At 40.3% G+C, this 13,877-nt stretch overlaps 3 protein-coding genes across 3 annotated transcripts; all 3 read left to right on the top strand.

The window, feature by feature from the left end:
- Nucleotides 1-424: 424 nt before the first annotated feature.
- Nucleotides 425-2,905, top strand: EAE97_004101 (uncharacterized protein; the record flags this gene model as incomplete). Its single annotated transcript, XM_038874613.1, has 3 exons — nt 425-846; nt 900-2,748; nt 2,798-2,905. 3 exons carry the CDS (start codon nt 425-427, stop codon nt 2,903-2,905), a joined length of 2,379 nt encoding a protein of 792 aa, XP_038734057.1.
- Nucleotides 2,906-9,885: 6,980 nt separating this feature from the next.
- Nucleotides 9,886-11,435, top strand: EAE97_004100 (uncharacterized protein; the record flags this gene model as incomplete). The annotated part of the gene is made up of 5 exons (XM_038874612.1): nt 9,886-9,918; nt 10,124-10,231; nt 10,289-10,467; nt 10,517-10,925; nt 10,977-11,435. 5 exons carry the CDS (start codon nt 9,886-9,888, stop codon nt 11,433-11,435), a joined length of 1,188 nt encoding a protein of 395 aa, XP_038734056.1.
- A 733-nt stretch (nt 11,436-12,168) lies between these two features.
- Nucleotides 12,169-12,490, top strand: EAE97_004099 (uncharacterized protein; the record flags this gene model as incomplete). Its single annotated transcript, XM_038874611.1, has 2 exons — nt 12,169-12,208; nt 12,267-12,490. The coding sequence occupies 2 exons, from the start codon at nt 12,169-12,171 to the stop codon at nt 12,488-12,490; spliced, it is 264 nt and encodes an 87-aa protein (XP_038734055.1).
- Nucleotides 12,491-13,877: the final 1,387 nt, after the last annotated feature.

Raw genomic sequence — 13,877 nt, 5'->3', positions numbered from 1 at the left:
GGTCTGAACGGTATACAAGGTGATACGATGCCATTTAATGTCGTTACCCGCAAAGGAAGGAAGGAAACAAATTAAAGTTGACGGAGCGGGAAGGTGGCTCGGGTGGTTCTGATCAATTTGTGCACGGACCATCAATTTAAGGTCACGTGATTATATTCTCACGAGGGCAGAGGAGAGAAGTTCCTTCCCTACGAAGGATATTCATTACTACCTAGATACCTTGTGGATATCTACTACCAAGTGAAGTATATTTGATACCTGGAGCAAAAGAAAGAAAGATTGCATTCTCTCTTCGTTTCATCTCCACTGATCGCTAATTCATATCAAAAATGGGTTTCTGATCCTTCTTTCCATCTTCACTTTCATTCATTTCTCAAAATTTCTTCAGTCAATCGTCTACAACCTATTCCTTTCATTACATAAAATGCTTCTCCGGTATAGAAGTAGTCTCTTCTCTGCCATTGGCGCTCTCTTCATCCTTTGGACATTGTTAAGAAATCACGGAAAGATTGTAAGCCATGTGGTTGAACAGTATAAAGGTACAGTGGTAACGGAAACTGTGAAAGGGTCAGGTTTTGAACAAGTACCTACGATTCAGATTATCGATCCTCTGGTAGTTGAAATCCCAAAACCACAAGAATACTTTTTTCAAGCTCCACCAAAAGTTCCAATTGGTCCGCCGACCCTCATCAAACCTACGATTGTGAGCAGCAGAGTCACTATTCATTTGTCAATACAAAACCTCGAGGCCACGATAACAGAAATATCCTCTTCAGGATTCTCAACTTCAACTGCAACGTCCATCATTCAGGATGAGTTCGTGAAAGAGAACGCGATACTTGGGCAGTAAGTCTGTGATAGCCCTCTTCAACTGCCTGTTTGCTGAAAGTTTTTGTCAGGGAACCAAGTGCGGGCCAAATTTATGGGAACACCCTGAATGGAGTTGTAGGAGCGGGCTCGCATACCGAATCTCACTTATCTGTCCTCAATGAGATTGATGTCTGGAAATCGTATAGCAAATCGAAACCACTTGAATATAACCCATATCCCGACTATAATAGTGAAGTTTGGAAGTCAAAGAACAAAGGAGACTATGTGCCATGCGATGGAGCAGATGGGCCAATCAAAAATATCTTGGCGTTCTCAGGACATCCGAAAGTCTTCGAAGAACCGCAGATGGGATCATTCTCGCTCTTTGATATCGACAGTAACTTATGCTTCGAGAGAGAAACTAGGCTCGGTTTATACGGCTACGCGGAAAGTTTTGTAGAGTCAATCGGCACTGGCCCACTTGTTGGGACAATCCAGAATAAACGCGATGTGCCTACGAGAATACAGTGGGATGACATTAACTGGGGATCACTTCAAACTCAATGTGTTGAAAAGAACACGAACCGATACCTAGTTTCCGAGACTTCCCATCCATCCAATGAAGAAATCATGATTCCTGCTCAAAATGCATCGTTGGCATGGTATAATTCGAAGGCAAAAGAAACCAATACCAAGAAAAGAGTACTTGGCACTATCGTTAATCGAAAGCAGAATGATGAAGATGAGCCGAAAGATCATTTCGTTCAGGCACAACTATCAAAGGCAGCCATAGCTGCAATCGATTCCAAACAGCCCTTTAAATCACGTACAGCAATTATGCTTCGATCCTACTCTGGAAAGAAGTGGAACGACAATGACAAGCAAAATGTTCGCTCGCTTATTACAGAGCTAGCTTTGAAATCTGGAGGGGAGTACGAGGTTTTCTTGCTCGTACATATCAGAAACAGTACCATTGCCATTGAGAACGACGCAGACTACATCGAAGCTCTCCAGAAAAATGTCCCCACAGAATTTCATGACATCGCGGTGCTTTGGAACGAAGCTTACGTACAGGGGTTTTACCCACTCATCCCGAAAAAGGTTACTAACGTACATCAATCTCAATGGCTCCCCGTTCAGATATTCGCACTTGATTATCCACAGTTTGACTTCTATTGGAATTGGGAAATGGACACTCGATATACTGGCAATCATTATGATCTTCTCGAGAGGCTCATAAACTTCGGAATAGACCAACCAAGAAAATATTTATGGGAACGGAATGAACGATATTATATTCCATCGATACATGGTTCCTACAATACTGAGTTCCGCAAGTCGGTTGAAATTCTCTCGGGTAAAGATACGATATGGGCTCCACCGAAAATTGCAAATGTTATTCCCACCGGTCCATCGCCGCCTGTTTCAGACCCAGCACACGATAATTATGAATGGGGCGTTGGCGAAGCGGCAGACTATATATCTGTTGCACCAATGTTTAATCCAAATGGCACTGGATGGGTTGGAAGAAACGATGTCTGGGGATTTGATGGATGTAATGATACTCCTCGTCGTACAACCATCATCACACATTCAATGTGTAGTAAGAAGTTGCTGGATGCTATGCATACTGAAAATCTTAAAGGGAATCATGTCAGCAGCGAAATGACACCTCAGACTGTTGCTCTACTTCATGGATTGAAAGCAGTGTATGCACCTCTTCCAATATTCTTTGACAGGGCTTGGAATGGTACTAGCTTAAATAAATGGTTCAACCCTGGACCAAAAGGAGAGAGCGGTATTTCATCAGACAGTCCATACGGTTGGGGTAAGGAGAAAAGATTCCTGGGAATGACATGGTATTACAGGGCCATTCCACCAGGTCGGCTGTATAATAATTGGATGGGATGGGCGGATCATGGAATTGGTGGGGTTGAGGTATGTTTAAACATTATTTTTGTTAATGCGCAAAGGCTAATGTACACAGTGGGAGAAAATACATGGCAGGCCATGTCTTCCCCCACTTTTACTTCATCCTGTCAAAAATACAGAGAATACGAAGCCAGGTTATTCTACGAAATACAATTTCCCTTGATGGTAGACAGGCATGGATTTGTATAAGTTTTGGGCTGGGTAAATTCTAGGAGTCGGGAGAAGGTGCACGTAGGCGTTGAACTGTCTGCTATCTTTTTATCAACAACGGAAATATCTAGGGGATTTGAAGATGGGTAAAGAACAAGTGAAAGGTATTAAGAAGATGGGAATATTTGCTTGGCGTAACTTGCTAGATGGTGATATAATGAATAATTTGCCATTTTTTGAGTATTGAGTCGATTGTTTTTGAATGGTAGTGAATGGAACACAACGAATCGTAATTCTTGAGGGACATTTTGATTTATTTCTTTTACGGATATTGTGCTGAGAACTACAATAGGATCTTGACCACATAAGTCGGTACTATGGCCTGGACTCAAGTCGAGCTGTGTAAGTCATAGATTTGAGGATTCGGGGAGCTATGAAGAAAAGTGCCGGGTGTTTCTCCTAGTCTCACGGTATGATATCATGTAATGGGAGTGATATATTGGTTAGTTGATGATGTAAAGGTTGTTTGTGGATTGGGAGAGGGGTTATAACCGATTAATGTAATGTTGTCTATTCATCTATTTATCTGGATTGGTGAGTTGCTGTTTTTGTTTAAGGTATGTTTTCATGTTGGTGGAACTACTTTGGGGTTTGTTAGGGGAGGAATGTGTTGAGTGTGGTTTTTGGGATGTTGGTGAAATGTAGGAGGGGGTTTCTTGGGGGTTTTGGTTTGTTTTGGGGTTTGTTTTGGTAGTGTTGAGGTGAGTGTGGATGGATGTGGGTGGGTAAGTAGATGATAAGGGGTATAAGGCTAGTATAGGGTGTTTGTGCGGAGATGAGTGTTTTGAGGATGAAATAGCATGGTTGGAATTTGGCTTTGAGATGAGGGAGGAATTTAGGGGTTGAGAGTCAATATTTGTTGGAGAGAGAAGAGTTGTGGGTTGGGGCTTGGGGGGAAGAGAAAGGAAGGAGGGGAGAAAAAGAGAAGAGAGAAAGTTGATAGGAGAGTTAGAGTTAGAGAGAGAGAGTGAGAGGGAAAGGGAGAGGGAGAGTGAGAGAAGAAAGGAGGATCAGTGAATGCATTATTGGACATTCCTCGGGACTTTGGTATATAAATATTATGAACTATCGATTGATGAAATCCAGTATGGACGTTTGTGATGGGGAAATATACGATCAGAGTGTAGTGGTTGAGATTTCGGGGGTTCTCTTAGTAAGCTAAAGAGATGGCTTTTACCTTGGGTTATTGATATTATTATTTAGGGGGTATTGATTGTCATTTGGGTGAATCTTTGACTGTTGTTGTTGTTGTTGGTGGTGGTGGTGGTGGTGGTGGTGGTGGTGGTGGTGGTGGTGGTTTTGAGATACAATGGAGTTGTGTCTCAGGGCTTGGGGTTATTGTAATAATTGCAATGTTGGTAAGAGCAAGAGTGTATGAAAATGAGAGAGAGATGAAACTGGAAGAGTTTATTCGAATTGAGGTGGTGGATTTAAGTGACTAGGGTGGGTCGGTGTGATGGGGGATAGGATTTCATGTTGGTTGCAGTCGAGCAATCTTTTTGGTTCGGGAAATTGATGACGCTGAAGATGGATACTTGTTGAATGAAAGTTGAAGTAAATAGGCCAGTTGCTTCACCAAGTCTTTCAACCAATCATCTCCTTTTCTGCTTGCGGCATACAGTATAAATTGTGTAGGGTTATGAAAACCCTCGAATCTCTTCAAGGTACTCTCAGGACCAAGAATCCACCTCCTGGCATGGCAGAAAATTCAGTAGGAGATTAGGGTTGTGGGCTTTGTTGCAGATCATAGGGTCTTAGAGGGTTGTAGTTCAGAAAATTGCGGTCTAAGCAGATTCATGAGCGGGTGCGATGATATAGAATCTGATATGATTTATTTTGTTTCTTCTTCTTCTTGTTATCTCAGACTTGTTAGCAATTTATTATAATAGATGCAGCTTGCCTAGTATGTACTATGAGAGGGAATTTAAAGTCCTGGTATCAAATGTGGTATTCTATTGAGTGATACGCTTTTTGCGGTGAGGAGCTTGAGCAGATATTTGCTCTCCGTGGATTTCCCTGCACTTAATATTCTGGGTTTTCTAGTTGGGTGGAAGTAGCAAAGAATGGGTGGGAAAGGCGGTTATATAGAAATGAAAAATTTGCATCTTCCTTGTAACGGGAAAAGTGTTGTGGGAGGTAGTTTAGGTGGCGGGAGGAGAAAGAGCGGGGGAATATGCGGGAGGGGTTAATGAGTAAAGAGTGGGTTGGGCCAGTAGTATACTCTCGCCATGAAGATTGAAAGTTGGATGTCGATGATTGATTAGTGAATAGGTAGGAGACGATCAGTAATATCTTCCTGTATACCTAGATATTTAAAGACCATGAGCTCTACTGAGTTTCAAAGTATCAAATAATGTCTTGCCCGATGACCAAGAAACGCAAGAAGGTCTTACCATAGGTATGGTACTTTTTTTCCCAGAAGAAAAAAAGAATAGTTAGAGAATGGGTGACTGAATGGTCCCCCTTAAAGCTCATATCACACATTTGGTTCATCGTTGTTGATCTCATTCTCAGACCATACGCTATCAATGAAGAGGGTCTGGATATTGAGATAAATATTTCTTGTGAGTTTGAGTATCTCGGATTCTAATGTATCATTACCGTCGATACTCTTCACTTGTATTATACTTCATTCATTATCATTTTCATCAGGCTTAGCTTCTATCAAGATCTCGGAACTCAATCGAAGTCTATACACGTTTTTGATCAGAGAATCTCAAGAAATTTCGGAAAACAATGATAGGAATCTCCCCTATAATGGGGTTTCCTTGAATATGGAGTATCTGACGCTGATGAGCGGTAGTAGTACTACATGGCTGCTCTCTGATATCGGGTTTTACAGATTGTTGTCGATTTGATGACTTTCAATAGCTTATGGACGGACTACACAGTTGCGATAGAGCCTCTCCGATGGCAATTTGGAACTTTAGCGAAGATTTAACAGAAACAAGGTATGTACCCACGTGGTACCTACCTTGTTAGTGCTAAAACCATAGCCCGTAACTAGTACAGCATGGGAACTGGTAAACTGTGCAAACGAATATGGTTAAATGTCGGGATCCGAGGTAAAAAGGTCACGCTGTGGCTAGAAATATGGCGCTATCGAGGGGGTAGAGTCCAGTAACAGATATGGTTAGATTATCATTTCAACATATCATTCTAAGACCCACGGTGATTACACAATATTAGCGGGTATTTTGATGTCGAAGTTGAGATAAGCCCCCCCCAGGTTCTCGGGAGATAGACGACCTCTCGTTCCCTAATTAGTTAGAATGATTACATAATAAGCGCATCATTGAAAAGGAATCGAGATCCGTATTATTCAGAACTCAATACTAGTATAATAATACGATTTATCAATAAAAGGGGTCTGAAGATCTAAATTGCTAGTGACTATATCACTGTCGAGTGTAATTTAGCGGCTTCTACCAACCGTGTTCAAAAGTTGAGAGACCTCAAACTTTCTTTACTTCTTTTGGGAAATTTTACAGCAATGTTATCCTTTGCTGTCACAATATCACGCATGGACATAAGAGAGCTTTGATATCGTTATATTACTTGTTTTCGACGATCTTACTTAGTGTAGCGATTTGTAGACGAAATTGTAAGTATAGAGGTTTCGTCTCATGAAGGAATTGAGCGCCTAACTATCATATCGGAAACATTTCCTTGATTGTTTGGACGAAAACCGACTATTCTGATAGGCCAACGCGTTGAATGTTCTTAGTATTGATATCACAAGGTGATTCTCACTTTTGCTAAAATGTTTCTCTAGTCGTTTTTCCTTCGCTATTGGGATAGAAATCAGAGTTTTTGGCAGAGTGCAACACGTTGTATCGATGAAAGTCTTAAAGGTTCAAGAAATCCGCTTGTTTTGCGCGCGAGACAATCAAGAGAATTCTCTTCAAGAGTTTCATGAACAATCAAAGTTGTATGTTTGTTGCATGAGATTGGCAGCTGAACGTAGTTCAAATAGCAATGCCCTGACTACTGATACGAAAGGACAAGAGGACTTGCATTTTGAGTGTATTTGCTTGTGTGGAACGACGAACTGATCAACATAATGATGTTGATCTAGGAATCGGAATATGAGGAGTACTTTCAGTCTAGTACCGCCGTAGATAGAAGTTTCCAAAAAGTCGTCATGTGAAGCATTGTATGCTTCAGGTGAGATTCAGTGATTTTTTCTACTAGATCACAAGATCTCATCTTCAACCCGAGGATTCTGTGACTATTTTTAAGACCACCAAGAAAGTATGTAGTTTTTTTGTCGTATTCCTCTGTCTCTGTTACGGGATTGAGATCGCATCACCGGCACATATTTCTTGTTGTCTCTCAACCACATCCATCGCTGGCCAGAAGTGAGTTCTGTCATACAGATGAGAACTTTAAATGTCCATCGGAACTTTCGGATGAATATGCGAGGCAAACAAATAGTGACAGGTGCCAAAAACCAATTAATTTGAGGCAAAGCTTATAACTTGTATTTTGACGTTTTGATTGGAACAATTCGAGGAATTCGCAGATGCAAAACGAAGGGTTTGCAGGCGTTCAGTAAGAAAAAGAAAAAAAGAAAAAAAGAGTAGACCGGAAGTGGGAGATGAGATCAAAAAATGAGGCACGATTCAATAGTACAAACGAGAGAATGGTGAATTTGTCCTACGGTAGGTAGAAATCGTCAAGATGAAAAAAGGGGGGCTAGAAAAATTAATGGTAGTTGTTCCCAATCGTGGCTTGCACCCCTGTTTCAATTGTACCCGAAGCTTCCATAATGGAATATCTAGAAAGTCCGAAAGTCGATTAAGTTTGCTCGCTGCGGCACTTCACCCTGGAAATTGTCAATATCGAGAATTTCCGGAGAAATTGTGTGCCAACCCCATCATGATATTGCATGATTCGACATGATATCTCGCTAGGACCAGGGGTAAAACTCCTAGACTGCGATTATGTGGGGTTAAGTCCAAAGCTAAAATATCTGAAACCTTAGAACATGCAATTCAAGCAATCTGTACTCGTACGTACGAGAGAAATGGGTCGGGCTAAATGACTAAGAAATCAGTTAATATAGGATATTCTTGTTTCATACGAAAAGTGAGGGCCGAGGAGCGTTACCGGCATGGATTTGTGTATTGATCTGCAAGCATGAGGTCGTCTGAAGAATGGGATGAGGACACTGCAATAATACCGAGGGGAACGTGCCATCGTTCCCGGGAGAGCCACATGACAATGAACTTTGGTACTTTGTAATTCCAGCTCCACTGCCAGGGCTTTGATCTACATCAAGAGAAGAATGGGGGAGTTGGTGGACCTGATCATCCTGACTAAGGTTTCTACTTAAGGTTTAATCTAAGATTATAGAAGTTTATGCGGAATGGTTCCAGAATTTTTAACGTTTTTTGATGGGAAGAAGGTGCGAAGTAGATTCTTTCCGTATGATTATTGATGTCTACGAAAACACGTGCTGATCATGTGACCTATTTGTAGATAGTGTCTGTAGACTTTTTTGTGTAGGTATGTTTCTTATTTGACCTCTAGGTGCTACGTGAGAATGTCTTACAGCGTTCTCTTCACTTCTCCTACAGGGACGCTAGTACCAGTGACTATTGTACGGAATACATGAAAGACTACTTTATACCCAGGTAAGCCTACCACCCTACTCTTTTACATTGCTTGAGATATCTTCTATTCACTGTATCAAATAGAAATATAATCTCTTTCTGTTGAATCAGAAAGGGGGACGCGGGTGAGCCGTACAATGCTTAGAAATGTTGATCCCCTTTTTAATTTATCCAAAAGCTTGACCTCAAGCTTGTTTCGTCAACCAAGATAATCAGACAGAACAGTTACATGGTTATCGCTGGTGGTTAGATTTTGTAATCGATTCTTTAATTATCTTCTATAACTACCATCGATTATATTGCTTTCTCAATTTATAACTACTACTTACTATAATCAACGGAGGGTTTTCTGGCTCGGAGTCCCATCAAACTAGCCTATTTCATACCTCGTTGTTATCAAGAAATGAAAAAAAAGATGGAAAAAGCAATTATGGTCAAAACAGTCCACATTTACGTTCATACGGGAACGTGCATTGAGGCGATCTAGGGCATGAAGTGCCGGGACCAGAGCAGCATCTAGGGGTTCGAAGCTTGATTTGAGAGCTAAAGCTCGGTAAGCTTTTAGCGCCTTCTGCAGAGCCTTCAATTGCATAGGGCAACAAGTGTAAAGGCTCGGCGTAAATTAAGTTGCGCTCTTAATGGTACAAGATTAGAAGGGTAACCTAGATAAGCTCGAAGCGAAGTACGATCAAGCTTTGTTGGGATGAGACACCATAATATCGGCCAATGAAATGGAATGGTAAGTGCCGCCAGGTTCAAAATTGATTGATTGAATGCTTATTCTTTAAATAAACATCTAGAACAGTGTTTGTCGAATCTAGAATCTTTCATAATTCTGGGAATGCTGCGCCGCCTAGTCGAGAAGTAGTTTGGTTCTCCTAGGTGGAAAAACGACGCTAAGCCCCCTTTCTCATAGTCCACGAGACATTAATGGTTAGTTGCACTCAACGACTGCGGCTTGAAACCGTAAAGCTTTCAATAGTTCGCGAAACCGTTATTCAGAGGTTGTATACCCCAACATTGCCGAGCTAGCGTCGGCTGTTACCCTAGCATGAAAACTTAGCGGAAGTTTTTCTTTCAATCATACATTCGCTGTCATAAATTGTAAACGAACAGCAATGGCTAGGATATGACTGAGGACTTTGGATTGCCATTTAAGGCATTCATCTATTAACTTAATTAGAATTTGATACTTTTCAGAATACGCTGAAGAAATACGAAAGTTAAATAAATTATACTCTTCTCATTCTAGTGAATGGACATCTTGCTTGTCGTCCGATAGGGTGCTTGAGATAGCGTTGCCCGTCTTCCGTAAATGATTTTGTACCTGTCTACCTTTTCAAACGTAGTGAGGGATTTTTCAGTATTGAGAGATATTCAATGAATCTATAATCTCGTAACCTAGTAGCTGCGCAGGGAAAGTAAGCAAAGACCGTTGATGACTACCTACGAGTGCGAGATACCTCCATTTCGGATTTCAAGTTTTCCTATAAGTAGGAAGCGTATTCCCATTTCTTATTCTTTCTTCACACACTTACTCAATCTTCAACCAGTATACACTCAGACCAACACACTCACTAACTTCATTGAAAATGATCTATCCAACAAGCCTCGTCGCTCTTTTAGCCAGCACGGCTTTCGTGTCTGCAGCTCCAGGCTCCGTAAGATTCCTTATTCCACTGATGGTGTGAAATATATGCTGAAAATCCCTTCTTCAGTCCCTAGAGGCTCTCGAAAAGCGTGTTGCTTGCACATTCACCACCGCCGCCGCCGCTATAGCCGGAAAGGCTGGTTGCACTACTATCACCTTGAACAATATTCAAGTTCCAGGTGGCACCACTCTTGACTTGACTGGCCTTCAAACCGGTACACAAGTCATCTTCCAAGGAACCACCGGGTGAGTTTTCCCTCTTGCAATCTACGAAATAAGCCTAACAACATTTCAGCTTCGACCATTTCAAGTGGGCTGGTCCTCTTCTCTCCATCTCCGGGAAAGATATTAAAGTCACCGGAGCGGCAGGACACGTGATTAACGGAAACGGTACATTGTATTGGGACGGACTTGGCTCTAATGTCAAGCCCGTGGACAAGCCTAAGTTCTTATTTGCTCACTCATTGACTGGATCTTCCAGTATCACTGGTCTAAAATTCCTCAATGCGCCTGTTCAGTGTATTTCAATTGATTCATCTGTTGGATTGTCACTTGTTGATATTACCATTGATAACTCTGCTGGAGACAAGGGTAGTCTTGGTCACAATACCGATGGTTTTGACGTCGATTCCAGTCAAAACATTTATATCTCCGGAGCAATCGTCAAAAACCAAGATGACTGTATTGCCATTAACTCTGGTAGTGTGAGTGTTATCCCATTCTCCAACATCATCGACTTTGCTGATCAGTAATAGAACATCACTTTCACCGGTGGAAACTGCTCTGGTGGACATGGTCTCTCCGTCGGTTCTGTCGGTGGACGAAGTGGTACTGGAGCCAACGACGTCAGCGACGTGAAATTTCTCTCTTCCACCGTTACAAATTCCCAAAATGGTGTTCGAATTAAGACTGTCAGCGGTGCCACGGGTACGGTCAAAGATGTCACTTTCCAGGATATCACCCTCGTCGGCATCACCGGGGTTGGTATCGATGTTCAACAGGATTATCAAAATGGCAAGCCAACTGGTACACCCACCAATGGAGTTCCAATTACTGGATTGACTGTGAACAATGTTCATGGTACCGTTTCTGGTGGCCAGGATGTTTACATTCTTTGCGCAAATTGCTCAGGTTGGACTTGGAATAAGGTTGCTATCACAGGTGGAACGGAGCTAAAGAAGTGTGCGGGTGTTCCTACGGGAGCTTCTTGCTAAGCTTGGAACTTTTCCAAGCAAATCGGTGGGAGAAGTCGTGGCTGCTGAGAATGGTTGATAACTATTGACTTACTAGGAGGAGGATAGTGTGATGGGGCTTCTTGAGGGATATTTCGGTGATCTTTTATAAAAATCTTTTTATATGTGGCTGTCAAATACTGGACAGATAACCACGGAGGACAGTTGCCTCTATATTTTAGAACAGGCTTCTGTCCATATTATTTTCACACATCATTTATACCATATTTGTGATTTCTCCTGTGATTTCTCTCCAACGTCCTGATTTTTCAACGTCTGCTTGATGACGGAGCTGGATCTTCGTATTTGTAAGTGCAGAGCTACCTTTTGCTGTTTATCTCTCCTTGACTTAAAAAGTTATTATGATGTCATAAAATTATGTTAAGCTCTTGTCTTTTATTAAACCAAAGTCCACACCAAACTTTGCAATCTTCAAGCATCACAAGAGAAGAGCGAGGTTCTGTTTGAAAGATCACCTTCCCAGCTTGAATGTCATCAAACATTAACGAAAACTCAGGATTAAATCAATTTCATTTGAAGAAAATAGTGTGAAGTACCAAAATAATAGTCCGAACCAGAGAGACTGTAAGTTACATAAATTAGTTTCCTATCTTACCATCTGCAATCGTATGCCCATTCATCGTCGCAACCTACCCTTGCTTCTTCATAGAATCGAAGAACCATCTCTCTTCAGCTGTCTTTACACAAACTCAAAATGATGTTGACAAAAGTCATCAGTGTTGTCCTCGTAGCAGGTATGAGTAACTTAATTTCATCATCAAATTGTTCATTCCTCAGATCTTATCATAATAGCTGCTGACGTCGTATCACAGGCAGCTTTAGGTGTAGGTCGACAGACGGGCTACGCATTTACAGAAGCTGGTGCGGTCACTGTAGTATTTGCAGATATAGATTCCGAAGGCACCAAAACCAGCGCAGAGAAGAGTGAAAAACTTGCGGCGAATTCTAAATATCAATATTTTGCTGTTCAAGTTGATTTTGCGGATGCAGATGGTATTAAATCGATGGTTGATTGAATGGTAGAGAAATTTGGTAGGATTGATTATGTTCTTCATAGTGCTGGCGTGAGTCCCAATCTCTCTGCAATTTCTTGTTTCTATTGCTCTTGTTTCGCGCCTAAAAATATCCTCTAATCGTATTCTAGCTAGAATCTCCTCTCTTAAGCCGACCTCTGACGTCTATACCGCCAATTTTGACCAAAATAATTCCGTTAATAACCGCGAAACAGTGCCCATCACACGAGCAGTAACTATAGCTATATATATAAACACAGAAGCCTCTCACGACTCAAGGTCGCCATGGCGATGAACGCAGTCTAGGTCGATAATTTATTGTATATATCGCAAGTGCGTTCATGTGTATTGCGACGCCGGGAATTATAATACATATTGCTGTAAAAATTCATAATAAGTTTATTAAATCACTTATTAATATCTTACTAATTAAGAGATATCTTAATAACTAATATATGTATAACGTGTTTTATTAGTAAGTAATTCATATTAATGAATAGATTACCTATTTTATATACAAAATTTGTTTATATATAATTATATACTTTCTTTATTTAGGAATATAATTTTCTGAAAATTTGATATAAAATATCTGAATATATAAAATTTTTAAAAATCTAATTAGTTTTGAGAAATTCGAATTTATAAAGTTGTTATTATAGAAATAGTTTTTTTGTAATGAAAATTGTAATAATTTCCTTTTTTTTAAGAAAATAATGATTGGTTATTAAAATATTAATATTTTAAGAAGCTTGATTTAGATGATTTTCGAAATGATCTATTTACTGATATGAATTACTCACTGATAAAACACGTTAAAATTATATTATTGTCACGGCGCCAACTACATGTTCTGTAGTTGCCTTCGTGCCTCAGGCATAAACCACTAGCGTGCCCTACTTCTTATAAGTAGGGCCTCACTCTTTCATAGCTCTTCTACTCTTATGGTACAATATAAGTCTTTACCCGTACCTTGACAATTATTATATAATTATATAATAATATCTCTTATCAAATTGATTTATAATAAAATAAAATGAAATGGAATCTATCGGGACAGGGATCATGTGATCGTACTAGCGCCTGCGCTAGTGCCTCGGCACTTTAGTATAGACGTATCGTAGCCCTAGCTTTTAGAACCTCAAGTAATATTATAACAGTGTGAACCATAGTACTATATTGTCTTCACCATCCCCATGGTAATATCAATAGAATCAAATGGAAGTATATGAAAGATTATTGTTAAATTAATTAAATTTGATTGATTGTACTTTCTTTTTATTATTTAAAATGATTCCATAAGATTTGATTTAAATCGATTTTATTTATAAGCATAGAAAATACTAGAATTTCATTATAAAATATATAAACCTAGGATATTCTTTAAATA

This window comes from Botrytis byssoidea, assembly GCF_014898295.1.
Source record: "Botrytis byssoidea strain MUCL 94 chromosome Unknown BBYS_007, whole genome shotgun sequence".
Taxonomy (NCBI): Eukaryota; Fungi; Ascomycota; class Leotiomycetes; order Helotiales; family Sclerotiniaceae; genus Botrytis; species Botrytis byssoidea.
Note: the sequence above shows the minus strand (reverse complement) of the source record. Positions and strands in the feature narration are given on the sequence as shown.